Source organism: Phyllostomus discolor, chromosome X (genome assembly GCF_004126475.2).
Source record: "Phyllostomus discolor isolate MPI-MPIP mPhyDis1 chromosome X, mPhyDis1.pri.v3, whole genome shotgun sequence".
NCBI classification, from domain to species: domain Eukaryota; kingdom Metazoa; phylum Chordata; class Mammalia; order Chiroptera; family Phyllostomidae; genus Phyllostomus; species Phyllostomus discolor.
The window spans coordinates 3,024,081-3,037,005 of record NC_050198.1 but is presented as its reverse complement, the minus strand read 5'-3'; the positions used below and the strand labels follow the sequence as shown (position 1 = coordinate 3,037,005).

General features: G+C 40.7%; 1 protein-coding gene across 6 annotated transcripts in view; it reads left to right on the top strand.

Moving 5' to 3' along the window:
• GPM6B (glycoprotein M6B) overlaps positions 1-12,925 on the top strand; it is a 140,597-nt gene that overhangs the window by 96,325 nt on the left and 31,347 nt on the right. Inside the window, exon 1 of one of the 6 annotated variants that reach the window (XM_028522280.1) lies at positions 5,442-5,937. The exons of 2 other annotated variants lie outside the window; for them this stretch is intronic. In XM_028522280.1, the coding sequence (XP_028378081.1) occupies positions 5,877-5,937 (61 nt within the window). In that variant the 5' untranslated portion in view covers positions 5,442-5,876. Of the gene's footprint in view, positions 1-5,441; positions 5,938-12,925 lie in introns of those variants that run through there. 3 more of the 6 variants (XM_028522279.2, XM_028522278.2, XM_028522282.2) reach the window with 3 other exon arrangements.

Genomic DNA, 12,925 nt, shown 5'->3' with positions numbered 1-12,925 from the left:
AGTTAAATGAATGAATGAATGAATGAACGAACCAATCAGTCAACCAGGATGATGCCCATAGTGCATACACAGGATTCTCTCACCTTGATCTTGTTATGTTCAACATATCCATAAATTATTTAAATCACAGGCGTATAAGACACATAAAGCAAATTTACTAAGAGACTGTGATGTTATGATTTATATTAAGAATCTTTATCCCTATTTCTGGCACAGTGCTCCTAAAACTCTTGGAATTTCCTGAACCTAACTATGGGGGCTCGGTGCCAGTAGCACCCACAGTGTGATTATAGGTTTGGAACTTTCAGTCCTTGCCCCTACCTCCAGGGAGGAGAGAGGGACTGGAGATTGAGTTCTATCATCAGTGAGTGATTTAACAAGTCATGCCTATACAATGAATCCTTCATAAAAACCCCACAGAATGGGGGTTTCGGGAGCTTCCAGGTTGGTTAAGACATGGAGACTTGGGGAAAGTTGCCTGCTTGGAGAGGGCATGAAAACTCTGCATCCCTTTCCCCATACCTTGTGTTATGCATGTCTTCAACTGCGTATTAATTTGTATCCTTTAACATCCTTTATAACAAACCAGTAATCAAGTTAGTAAAATGTTTCTCTGAGCTCTGCGAGCTGCTCTAGTGAATTAATAAAACCCAAGGAAGAAGTTGTTGGAATCTCTCATCTAAGCCCATAGGTGAGAAGCCCAGGTGATAACCAAGACTTGTGACTGGCCTCTGAAGGGTGGGGGCAGGGGGGTTCTTGTGGGACTGTGTTGTTATCCTGTAAAATCTGGTATTATCTCCAGGGAGATAGTGTCAGAATGAGGTTGAATTTTAGGACGCCCTACTGGTGTTGGGGAATTGCTTGGTGGTGTAGGAGATGACTCCACCACACATACATAAAGTAGAATTGGTGACCAGAATTGTTAGAGGTAAAATAAACCTGGGAAGGTTATGAATGGAATAGGTCATCAAAGAAAAATCAAGATTATGTTGGTAAGTTGAAAACTGGACCAAAATGTACAGGCATAAGCATGAGCCCTCTGTATGTATGAGATTAACATTTCAATTAGACCACAGGCGCCTGCGATTTTGACAGTAATGATGGTGAAAAAGACTTGGGAATCTTGCTCCTGTCCCCATCATTCAACCAAAACTGTTACAGAAATTCCAGTGACTGTTTGGTGGTAAATGGTACTTTCTGCTTGTCCTCATCCTTGTTGCTCCTTCTATAGTATTTGGCACTGTTTGACACTGTTAACTTGGTGCCCTCCGTGGAAACTTTTTCTATTCAGTAATCCCACTTTGGCATTTTTCCCCTGTTTTTCTGATCTTTCCTTTGTAGTCCTTTTTTACCCTCCCTTTAAAGGTTTTCCTTTACCTTTATATTTACAGTCAATGTTCCTTAAATTCTAATCTTAGAGTATTTGTAATCTGTTTCTCTCCCTAGTCATTTGTTCACCCTTCATTCAAAATATATTGCTGAAGACCTACTATGTGCCAAGCACTATTCCAGGAGTTGGTAATACAGCAGAGAACAAAACAAAAATGTCTGCCCTTAAGGGGCTTATCTTATTGAGGGGGTGGAGAGAGACAATAAAGAAGTAAATAGAGAGATCAGTGTTGGGTCATGGTTAAAGCAAGGCTGAAAATCAAACCCAGGAAAGGGGACTGGGCATTTATGGGCTATACTTTTAGACAAGAAAGTCAAGGTGGATCCCCCGAGAAGGTGGCATTTGGGCAGAGCTGGACACCTTATACTACCAAGGATTCCTCTGCACCAGACTCCCAGATCCTTGTCTCTAGGCAGCTCCTCTCCTCAGGAGCCACGTTCCTGAGTGCCTCCTGGATAGCTCCTGTGGGATGTCCTAGGGCACCAGGAGCCACACACACTCATCTCTTCTACCAAACTGCTGCCTCCTCTTTGGTTCCCCATTTTGGTTCATAGCATGACTGTCTCCTCGCTCAACCAAGCTAAAAACTCCAAACTCCCCTTCACATCCCTCCCCCTCTCCACTTCTATGCATAGATAGGTATTCAATCAGATATCATCGAGGTCCTTGCTTCCCTCCCTGCCATAGTGCAGGCCCTCAGTGTCTCTTGCTAATACTATTTCAAGAGACTCCTAATAGCTTGTCAGCCTCTAGTGTGGCCCTTCCCCACTCTCTCTGACATTACCAACAGAGTGACCTTTCTAAAAGCACAGATCAGATCTGCTTTTAAGCCTTCCATCTGCCTCCCAGATTAGCAAGGTGTTCAGCCTACGTGGTTTCCAACCTACTGATTCAGCCATCTCCCTTCATTTCCCTCCTACCACCCACCAGCCTCATCATATACCCTATGCTCTGGACACTCTGTCAGAGAGTTATCTCCCCAACACTTTGATGATACCCTTTTTGTATTATATTTTTTCATTACCATTTAGTCCCCTTATACCCCCCATGCACACACACACATAATTACCATACTGTTGCTTTTCATATCTTCTTTTTCATTTTTTTTCTGGAGCACTTTTTCCCTTCTCTATATATTTCTTTTTTACCCTACCCTACTCTTATCCACTCTGTTTTTTCCTGCCCTTCTGTGCCCTTCCCTTCCCTACCCTTCCTTACCTTTTCCTTCCCTACCTTTTCCTACCTAGCAGGTAGGGTCACCCTGGTTTAGGAGGGTCTCCTGAGTCTGTGTGTTACTGATTCTTATACATGTGTATATTTATTGTGGATATTAGTACTTAGAAGTTTATTTTGTGCATGTGTACTGAACCGGCTAGGATTCTACAGAAAGCATGAAAATATATAAGTTGAGCCACATGAAACTACAATTCTTCTTAGCATTAGCAATTTTGTATGCTTCAATCTAATACATCTATTTCGTGTCAGTATTTGTTATTCCTATTTTGGCTTTTAGAAGTATTTTTACTTTCAGTCCAGATGCCTTAACGTATGTGGCTCAAAGAATTACTTTCAGTTCTGCAAGACATTTCCCATTCTACTCATTCTATGTATTCATTTTTTCCTGACCAAAAATAGATGGGTACCTGAGAAAAGTTATAAATATCTATCCCTCTCTCTTGCTAGTAACAATCTTTCTATTATTATTTTTCTGATTCAGATGGTTTCTCAGAAACATCCAGGAGGTTTTTGAGGCTGCTTATAAGGTTACAACGGTAACTTTTAGAATTGTCATACATTATTTACCTAATGAAAAGACAATGATGATGCTGTGAATAAGGCAAAAATGATAGATTTAATGATACATGGTACATTAAATGATACAAAAATAATACATGGAGTTTTGCAGGGTGAAAGTAAATAAAAGTATCAACTGGAGAATTTGCGACTATTTTGTCCCATGGTTTTGATTTCCATGACTATGATACAGAACTAGAGTTGTCCTTAAATTTGGAATGTCTTCCATATTCTGCCTCCCCAGTCTTGCCAACATTTTAAAATAACATCCTTAAGTCATAGCGAAAAAGATATTCTATTCTGCAGTTCTTTTTTAAGTACATTGAATTGAATGATTTTGCTAGATACTTTTAAAATAAAAACCAATAGTATAGCTAATCACAACAGTCCCCTTTTGGACCGAATTGAATTTCATTTTTGCTTTGAATTCTCATTTGAACTGCTGAGAGAGAACAAACCGGTCACAGAGCAACAATTACCATCTTTCTGTCTGTGTGCACCTACGTAGTCTTTGCAAAAATGTTTAAGACCATCCTGTTTGGACACATCATCAGGTTTTTCTGTAAGGGTAGTTCATCACAAATGGGCCTCTTTTTGGGTTTTTTGTTTGTTTTTTATTTGTCTCTTCTTTGTTTATCCTCCTTTTACATTTTTATTGAATCCATTGGGGTGACATTGCTTAATCAAATTACATAGGTCTCAGGTGTATAAGTCTCTAACACGTCCTCTGCATATTGTACTGTGTATGCACCCCTATGTTCATTGCACCATTGTTTACAATCTCCAAGATTTGGAAGCAGCCCAAGTGCCCATCCGTAGATGAGCAGATAAAAAAGCTGTGGCACATTTACATAATGAATCTCTTTTTGAAAATCTGAAATTTTAGACTGACATGTTTGTCAGTCCCCTCGCTATGAGACAAGGAAATTGAGTGGGGCCATAATTTAAGGAAACAGCTGGTTGTGGGCGAGGTCTTCTAGGACAATGGTTAAGGTGAAAAATGAGATGTAAAATGAAAAGAAAATGTTGAAACAGGCTCAGCGAGTTCTCAAAATCTTTTTTGGTTTAGCAGAGCCTTAGGTATTGAATGCAGAAGGCTTTGGGGATTATCTAGACCTAATGTGTTAAAAGATCAGGTTGTTAGAGGATTTTGATTCAGGATCTTATGCATTTGTGTGTGTGTGTGTGTTGAGCAAGACACCCTGAAAACCTCAGAGAGATTTTTGGGGGGATAGAGTGGTCTCTAACTTGCCTTTATGTTTGCTTTTAAGATGGGTGCTCACCCCTACCAACTACCAGACTCTGTTCTTGGTCAGGGAACCCTTTGCACTGTGGTTATCAGTATTTATTATCCCTGTATTTGATTTGAGTTCCTATACGTTTTTTGGTAGGGAAAATGAAGTGAAGTGAGTCAACCAAATGCTTAAAACATGGTGCAGAAATTAGGGGTGCTTGGAAACACGTGGCTCAACCACGATAAGGCTTATATGCTTGGATGGGCACGCTGAGAATGTTGGCCCCACTGGTATTTTGGCCTGCGAGAAGGCTTGTGAAACCAGCAATCAAAATCAGCATTGGTACAATAGCTTTTATGCTGAACGTTTCAAATATTCTTGAAACTACCCTTTTCACTTTGAGCCAGGGGTTCTAATGGATAAAGCTCCATAGAGAAATAACCACATCCAATAAGAAAAAAAAAAAAACATTCTATGGTGATTTTCATTCCAAGAAGCAACCCAAAATGTCAGCTAGGTACACTTGTAGCATATTATGATTATTGTAAAATAAGGACAGGTGTCTCTTTATGAATTGAGCTTGAGCTAAAGTTTTTCTTCCTGCCACACATGTTAGCTAGAGACCAGCAAATTGGTTCTAATACTAAATTGCTACACTACTATTATTAGACCCGTGTTTGGGTTTTCTTCCCTCTTATGTGTTTTTCTTTCATATATATATTTACATTAGTCTATCTACTTAGAGACTGTGTGAAAGACAAATCTGAAAGAAAGCAAATAAAATAGCGAGCCTGGCAAATCCTTTGACTATATTCTGCCAGGGTCAGGTGGGGCGGGGTGGTAAATGAAATACATCCAGTTGTGATGCCTCATAAAGGGGTCCCCCGGAAAAGAAAGGGTTTGCTTGTAGAAGACATGCATTCTCCTGAGAGCACACACTTCGCGGCCGGCCGGCCGGCCAGCTGGGTCACGTGGTGGGAGGGGGCTCTTTTCTTCTCCGCAAGCCCTCCTCTGATGTCACGAATCTCCTCTCTCCTGGGAGAATTAATTAGCATTCATTGGGCGCAGTTGGCAAGGAGAAGGAAGGGCGCGTAGAGCGTGTGTAGGAGAGCAGGGAGGAAGGGGCCCGGTGGGGAGCGGGTCCTTCCCCTCCGAGCTGAGCCGCATTGAGATTGGAGGCACAATCGGACAGAGAAAGGCTGTTTTATAACTGGGATCCTCGGTGACGTATGGCTGCCTGCTCCTTGGCAGCTGTCTTTATGGACCAGTAGGCAGAGGGGAATTGACGCTGACGAGACTTTTGCATCTTGGAAGGGACTGTAATCTACTGTAGTGAAGAACAGAACCTCTCAATCACACGAGTGTAAATAAGAGACGGAGGGGAGTCCAAAGAAAAGGAAGAGGAGGGGAAAAGTGTGTGTTGGGGGGAGCGGGGAAAAGCATTTTTGGTGGATGGTATGAAGCCAGCCATGGAAACTGCAGCCGAGGAAAATACTGAACAAAGCCAAGAGAGAAAAGGTACCCAGTGCTGACAATAGCCTGTTTAAAGCTTTTCATTGGGGGTGCTTAAAAAGGGGTAGCCCGGTTTTGTGTCTCTTGTGAAATAGCTCAAAAGTAATCCCTATGGCATGGTCTTGCTTTCAGGGTGTTATTTTTCCTGTAGCCTGATGTTCAATTAATAGAACAGCCTTTCTGCAACCCATTCCTGTTCCAAATCTTCCTACAGAACAGGCTATTTCATTAGAACGGTGTCCACAGCTTGTCACCTTGAGGAGCTGGATTGGGGGAAACTGTCTCTTTTTTTAATTAATGGAATGTCATCAGTTTGATTCTCTGTTCTGCATGTTCTAGTCCAGGGACATGGGACGCATTGTTTGGTGCTCATGCCGAGGAACCGGAGGGGCATGCATATTAATTATGCTTCGGTTCCACTCATGCTGTAACAGTTTGGGCATTCTCTCATTTTCTGACTGCATACGATTGCTCTGTCTGTGTATCAGGCCCTGGCTAGGGCATGTCATAGCCATCAAAGTTGGAGCTTGAGGGTGGGGGGGCATCAGCTCTGTTGCCTGTTGCTGATGAAATTGGGTGGGGGGGGATCTTTTGCTCTTTATGATTTGGAGATTTGGGGGATGAGGGGTGATTGATAAAGGTCCTGTTCCAGAAAGGGAATCTTAGAATATGTCACAATTTTGACATATAGCATGCTTTTTTTGTAGAAAGATTGTGTGGCAGAAAATAGAAGCTAAAATGAATCTTTTCCGAGATCATGACTGATTGCAAGTTTGATGCCCACAGAATCAGCTGGGCTGCTGTTAGGGAAAGGGCATCTCTCGGCATGGTAATGGATCTCCCTCCCCCGAAGGGAGAGACTGTCAGAGAGGAGCAGGACCGGATGCTCTAACCACACTGGCTCCAATATCAAAAGCCACCGTGCGAAGGAAGCTTATTCTTTCCCACGGCCCTGCATCCATGGACAGGGACTAAACAGTGGTAGTTGTCCAGGATGGAGGTTTTACTTATGAATATGTAGGTTGGAGTGTGAAATTGCTGATAGCGAACCATTTTACATGACAAAACAGCAATTTCATGTTTTCAACTTAACAGCGCCCCGGGGTTGAGGCACTGCTTGTTTTTACATGAGATTTCTTCTGTACACAATACTTTAGTAACATGGTATCCTAAACAGAGCAATTTTATTTTTTAAATTAATTATTCTCAACTTATGATAAAATATACATACCTAAAACTTGCCATTTAAACCAGTTCAGTGTGTAATAATTCAGTGGCATTAAGTAGATAGTCCTTCAATTTTAAAATTGGTAGTTTAGTTCAATCCCTGCATCAAACCTACTGCCCCTTCCATCAGATAAAAATAGCCAAAAGCCCCCAAACAACCCTGCCTTTTCTTGTATGTGTATATTTTAAATGTACATGAGCAAGCAAAGTAGCGGTAACAGAATTTATGAAGCTGAGGAACTGAGGTGACGGTTTAAAGATTCATTTCCATAATGATCAGAGGCAAAGTTTGGGCATGTAATGAAGTGATATCGCATTATTGTGAAGTAGCCTATCCCAGTTGATAACAGGTTTTTCCTAAACCAGATGACTGTTCAGTGCACACTTTTTATTAATACGGTGTCTGCCAGTGGCAGATAAAACCATTCTGGTCTCCGTAAACACATACCTTTCGTTTTTCTCTCCAAAAGCAAGCAAGGGGCATAGAACGAATATGAAATCCCTACCACACAATTGTGTCTCCTCATCATTTAGTCTTACAGACCATTATTATTTTATGTCAAAGAAATATTATTTAATATCAAATCCACAGGCTGCCACTATATCCGTTGACCATCCGTATAGGAAGACTTGTTAGTGATGCTTTTGGAGACAAAATTAGAAGCCAAAGATAATTCCTGGAGGAACTTTAAAAATTAGTAACATGGATAAACACTAGCTATCTGTTAAGGAACCCAAAAGTGCCATGTTAACACAAGCTTTGGTCACATATGTAGCACTTGCTGCAGTAGGAACATGGTCCAGGGAGTGTAGTTTCACTGCAGCCTCGGGGGTTAGGATCGCTATGCAAACCGCCTGCCATACATGTTGGTCTGCAGGGCGGCCTCTGTCCCAATCTCCCTCGTTCAGACTAACAAGTTCATTACCGCACAAGGCAGAACTCACACAGGTATCATCTTCGTAGTGGCCTCAGTTTGCTCACCCATCGTCCTTCGAGGCATAAAACAAGAGTAACACATGTTTGTGCGTGTCTGCCGTGCCAGTCTTCCTTCAGATTTCACTTTCAATTAAAAAAATATATGTTTAGTTCATTGAAATTAACATTTTAAAAATGGACGTAATTAGAGCATTCATTATATAATTCTTGAGCAGATGGAGCTGTTCTTTTTTTTTCCTTTTAAACCTTTCAGCAAGGGATTGAGTTTACCAAATTTAATCCTATATATTTTGTCACTTCCCATTGGTTTTTATGCACATGTATTTTTTTCCGTCTGTTCCTTTCTTTGTTTTTAATAGTTAGCACTACAGGAGATATCAGTCTCCTAATTTGGGGCATTATTGCCTAGTGGCTAGTACCCAGAAGCCTCTGGATTAATGGCTTTGGATAATTATTACAGTGTTTATTAAGAATATAAATTAAATTTTGCATTATAAATTGACCTCAACTTTTCTAGGTGATATCACTTCCCGGGAGTTTTGGCAGGACAAAAAGAGCCGTTTCTTTAAATCAGAATGACTTTGTTCCTATTTTTAAAAAATACTCCAAGTCCCTTAAAAAAAAAGAAAGCAAATGTGTTTTTGAAACAGTTTCCTAGCTTTTGCCATGGAACACTACTGAAGGATCAAAATTTACAGGAAGCATTCAGTAGTTACTCAGGAATTTTTAAGGAAAGCAAGCAGTTTTTCTCAGACAGATGTAAGAAATGCCAAATTATTACAAATGACAGCTTTTAAATTGGAAGCATTAAATTAAATCAAAATGCGAGGACTGAGTAAGCAGATTCACTGAAATGGAATAAGTGGAGGAAATGAATTCGAATCAAATAAAATAGATAATGAGACTTAATAATAAAGAATGGAGTTAGGTGGTTTCTATTTATTTCTGTGGATTATTACTTGATGTCAATTCATTTGTGAAAGTCAGTGCATCTGGAATTGCTGGGAGTACAGAACCATGGGGTAGAAAAACAGTTGAGTCAGTTGCTCTACTGCGTGAAAAAGTCTAAGTATCTGTGAGGAAAATTATTTTTATTCCATGTAGAAAATTGGAATCTATCAAAGCAATTATCATCAGGCTAGTTGAGCTCCTATGACTCATTGCTGAAATAAATTCCAGAATTCTAGGCACCAAAATAAGTTCCTAACCACATAGAAAGAAAAATATAATAAATTGGAAATAATGTGTAATTTAAAATAAATTACAGGACTTAGTCAAAGTCAGAAATGAAATCAAATTTTTGACTTGATTAAAAAATTTACACATCCATTTAAACCTTTTAATCAAATACATATAATTTTTTACATGGTTAGGTTTTGTTTTTGGTTTTGGGTTTTTGGGGGTTTTTTTGCAAAATGTGTGTGCTTTTGGACCCTCCTTTTTGTTTAGGAAGAACATCACTGCTCTAGAATATATGACATGTATGTTAAAAACCCAGAGTGACACATTTAACATGTTACACTATTTCTGGTGATCTTTGAATTATTTGATTTTGAGATTTTTATTGATGTTTTCTAACTTGATGATATGCATATGGTACAGAGGATGTTTTAGATGCAGTATTTCCCTATAAGAATCTGCCCAGGAGGACATTTGAAGAGAGGGTATCTGGGGGATAGGCTGTAGCGAAAAGCGTAGCTGGCCAGATGGTGTTGGACATATGTGGTAGGTATGATACAGCTTGCTTTTCTTTTACTTTTTTTAGACAACTCAAGTGTGGAGAAGATCTCAATGAGCCATTTGGTGGATCTCTTACTTTTATATTATTGTTTCCATTAGCATACTTGTCAAGACTTGGTCTTGCTATTTCATTAGACAAAGAATTCTGACCGAGTTCTAGAAATTTAGATTTGCCTACCTTGAAATTGAGTAGAAAGCTTGCATTCAAATTATAACAATAAAAATTGTACTTCTCTGTTATTTGGAAGTAGAGGTCAATGTATGGGTGTCCAACCTTTTGGTGTCCTGGGCTGCACTGGAAGAAGAGTTGTCTTGGGCCACACATTAAATACACCAATACTAATGAAAACTGATGAGCAAAAAAAAAAAAAAAAGGTTTTAAGTAAATTTAAAATTTTGTGTTGGGCCACATTCACAGCCATTCCAGGCTGCATGTGGCCTGCGGGCTGCAGGTTGGACACCCCCACATAATCTCAACAACCCGACTTACTAGCCTTGATGTTTCTGAGAGTATGTGAAATATCCAGCTACCATCATGACAGATTTCCCCTCACTGGGACTGGTGATGAATTGGATGATTCCAAAGACACTCTCTTGCTTTTTTTCTCCTTGGAACAAAATATACATCCATGTGGGATGGTTGGCCAGGAACAGGATGGCTGTGGGACAGAGGAAGAAGGTGACACACACTGGCTCTGAAGAGAGGGAGGCTACAGTTCTAGCTCACAAACATATCTCGTTGTTCCTTCATTCATTTGTTCACTTATTCACTTAATAATGTTCTCTTTCAAACTATCATCCTTCCTCTGTCCTCTCAGCTCATGTCATAGGAATAGAAAGATGTTCACTCATTGTAGGGGGCATTATGTGTAGTTTAATCTTGGTTTGGACTAAAATTTTGCTGATAGATGGCAATGAAATAGCAGACAACAATGCCAGAGAATTTTGATCCTTAGCCAGCCCAGTGATATTTCTCTTTAGAGAACCTACAATAAGAGAAAATAATTTCTTATTTTGTCGGTTGATTTGATTAATTGCATTAACCTCTTTATATATTCCAGCCTGAATAGCAATATGCAAATCAAGGATCAGCACCCCTCACTTGCAAAGGGACAGAGAGTCAATATTTGGGGCTTTGGGAGCCACACAGTCTCTGTTTTAACTGTTTGAGCCTACTACCATTGTAGCCATAGAAGGTATCGAAACAACTGGGTGTGGCTGTGTTCCAATGAAACTTTATTCCCAAAGGCAGGTGGCCATCCTTCATGACCTCCGCTATAGTCTATAGTGTGCTTATAGCTTTCCTTTCATGTTTTGAATAATAACTAAACGTGAAGGCTGGAAAAAAAGGAAAAACAAATAAACAAAAACAAATGAAGGATGATAGATAGAGCTTCCAGAGACCTCGCCCAGTAACTGTGGTCTTCCTGGGGAGCTCAGTCTCTGTTGCTCAGTTGCTCCCAGTGATAACTGCCTACACACTAGAAAGTTTGGCAGTCCGCAGCTCAGCTAGTCAGCCTTGTCACTAAATCACATTAACTAAGGAAAAGAAAAAAAAGTGTACAAGGCATCATTTTGTTTGGTTTTTCCCTCAATTTCCCAATGTTCGTTTCATACCCACCTGTGGTGATAACCAACCACAATTTCATCTGCGGCCACCAGCCACCCCCACTCTCCTCAGCCCCAGCCGTAAATAGTCCCTCAGATGCCACAGTCTGTTGTGCTTCTGCGAGAATATAGATGGGTCTCCTGTCCATCTCTCTCTTCTACTCTCTCAGGAGAGCAGTTGCAGTCTTCCCTCTCTAAGGCAGGATCCTGGGTGTGCACGTTTTCCCATTTCTCGCCAGTCACCCAGAATTGACCTATCATATACCATTCAAGCTGAGGCTTCTCCCTGCAATCACATGACTCTCTTCTCAGTGTTGGGACCCTGTCCTTTAAACAAAATGTATACTGTGTTCTTTGAAATTTTGCAAATAAATTTATGTTTAACGTCTTCATTTAAGTTCGGCTCCAACACATGAAATAGACATGATTTTCTTTCCTTTCATAGTTTAAGATTTACTGTCCTAAAAAGGCCTTCCCAGAAGTATTGGAAAACCTCCATCTACTTCCCGCTCTCATCTCCACATCCGCTGGAGCAGTAGTATTTTTATGCTGAATTCAGCATCTCAGGCATGGCTGCCATGTTGTTCCCAGAAAACACATTAGTGTTGGGCAGTTTGTGGTTTTCATTGTCATTGCCTAGCAGCCCGTGCCTCATTGCCCAAATATCTGGAGACTTCCCCATCCCGTGAGGAGGTGAGGACAGGGAATACATGGATCCTGTGCAGAGAGTGTCTGAATTGCCTGGCCCAGGTGAGGTCAGTGTGCAGAGGGACCTGGGGGTCCATTTCTTGGTCCATGAGGGTCGCAGGGAGCTCCTTTACATTCAACCAAATATTTATCCAACACACATTTTGGGGGTACCTACTGTGTGTTGGGCACAGAGAGAGAAATTTTTTTAAGGGAGGATGACATGTTTCAGGTCAACAGTGATAGAGCTACATGGAATCCTCTTGTTTGAGGTCATATGAAGGGGTCATAGCCACTTTAGCAAGAGGAAATTGGGAATGAGACCAGTGGACCTTCCTCTCGTTCTTCCACCAGTCAAATGCCCCAGTGGGCATTTTGACTCCACTTTCTAGGCTCTCAAGCACTGAGTTTAAGATAAGGTAACAGAGAGGACTACAGATCACAGTCAGAGGACAAAAGTGTCATCCAAGATTCAGCAGACCATGGGCTTCCTTGCCAGATTTTCAAGGCTAGGACTGAGTACCGTAATGGAGAGTGAGCCTGTCGTGACCTTTGCTCATGCAGCTGCAATAATCACTATAAATACTGTCTGCTCAATATGAGCATTCAAAGGGGTGGGAGTGGGGGAGATGGATAAAATAAAGAAAGAAAAGATGATTGGGGTGACTTTTGTCAACTGAAATTGAAAAAAAACGAAGGAACAGATTCCAACACTCTCAATTTATCATGCTGAGTTAATAAGATGGTACTGAAAGATTTCATTCCAATCTCATATTTTTAAACTCCCCCTTTCCT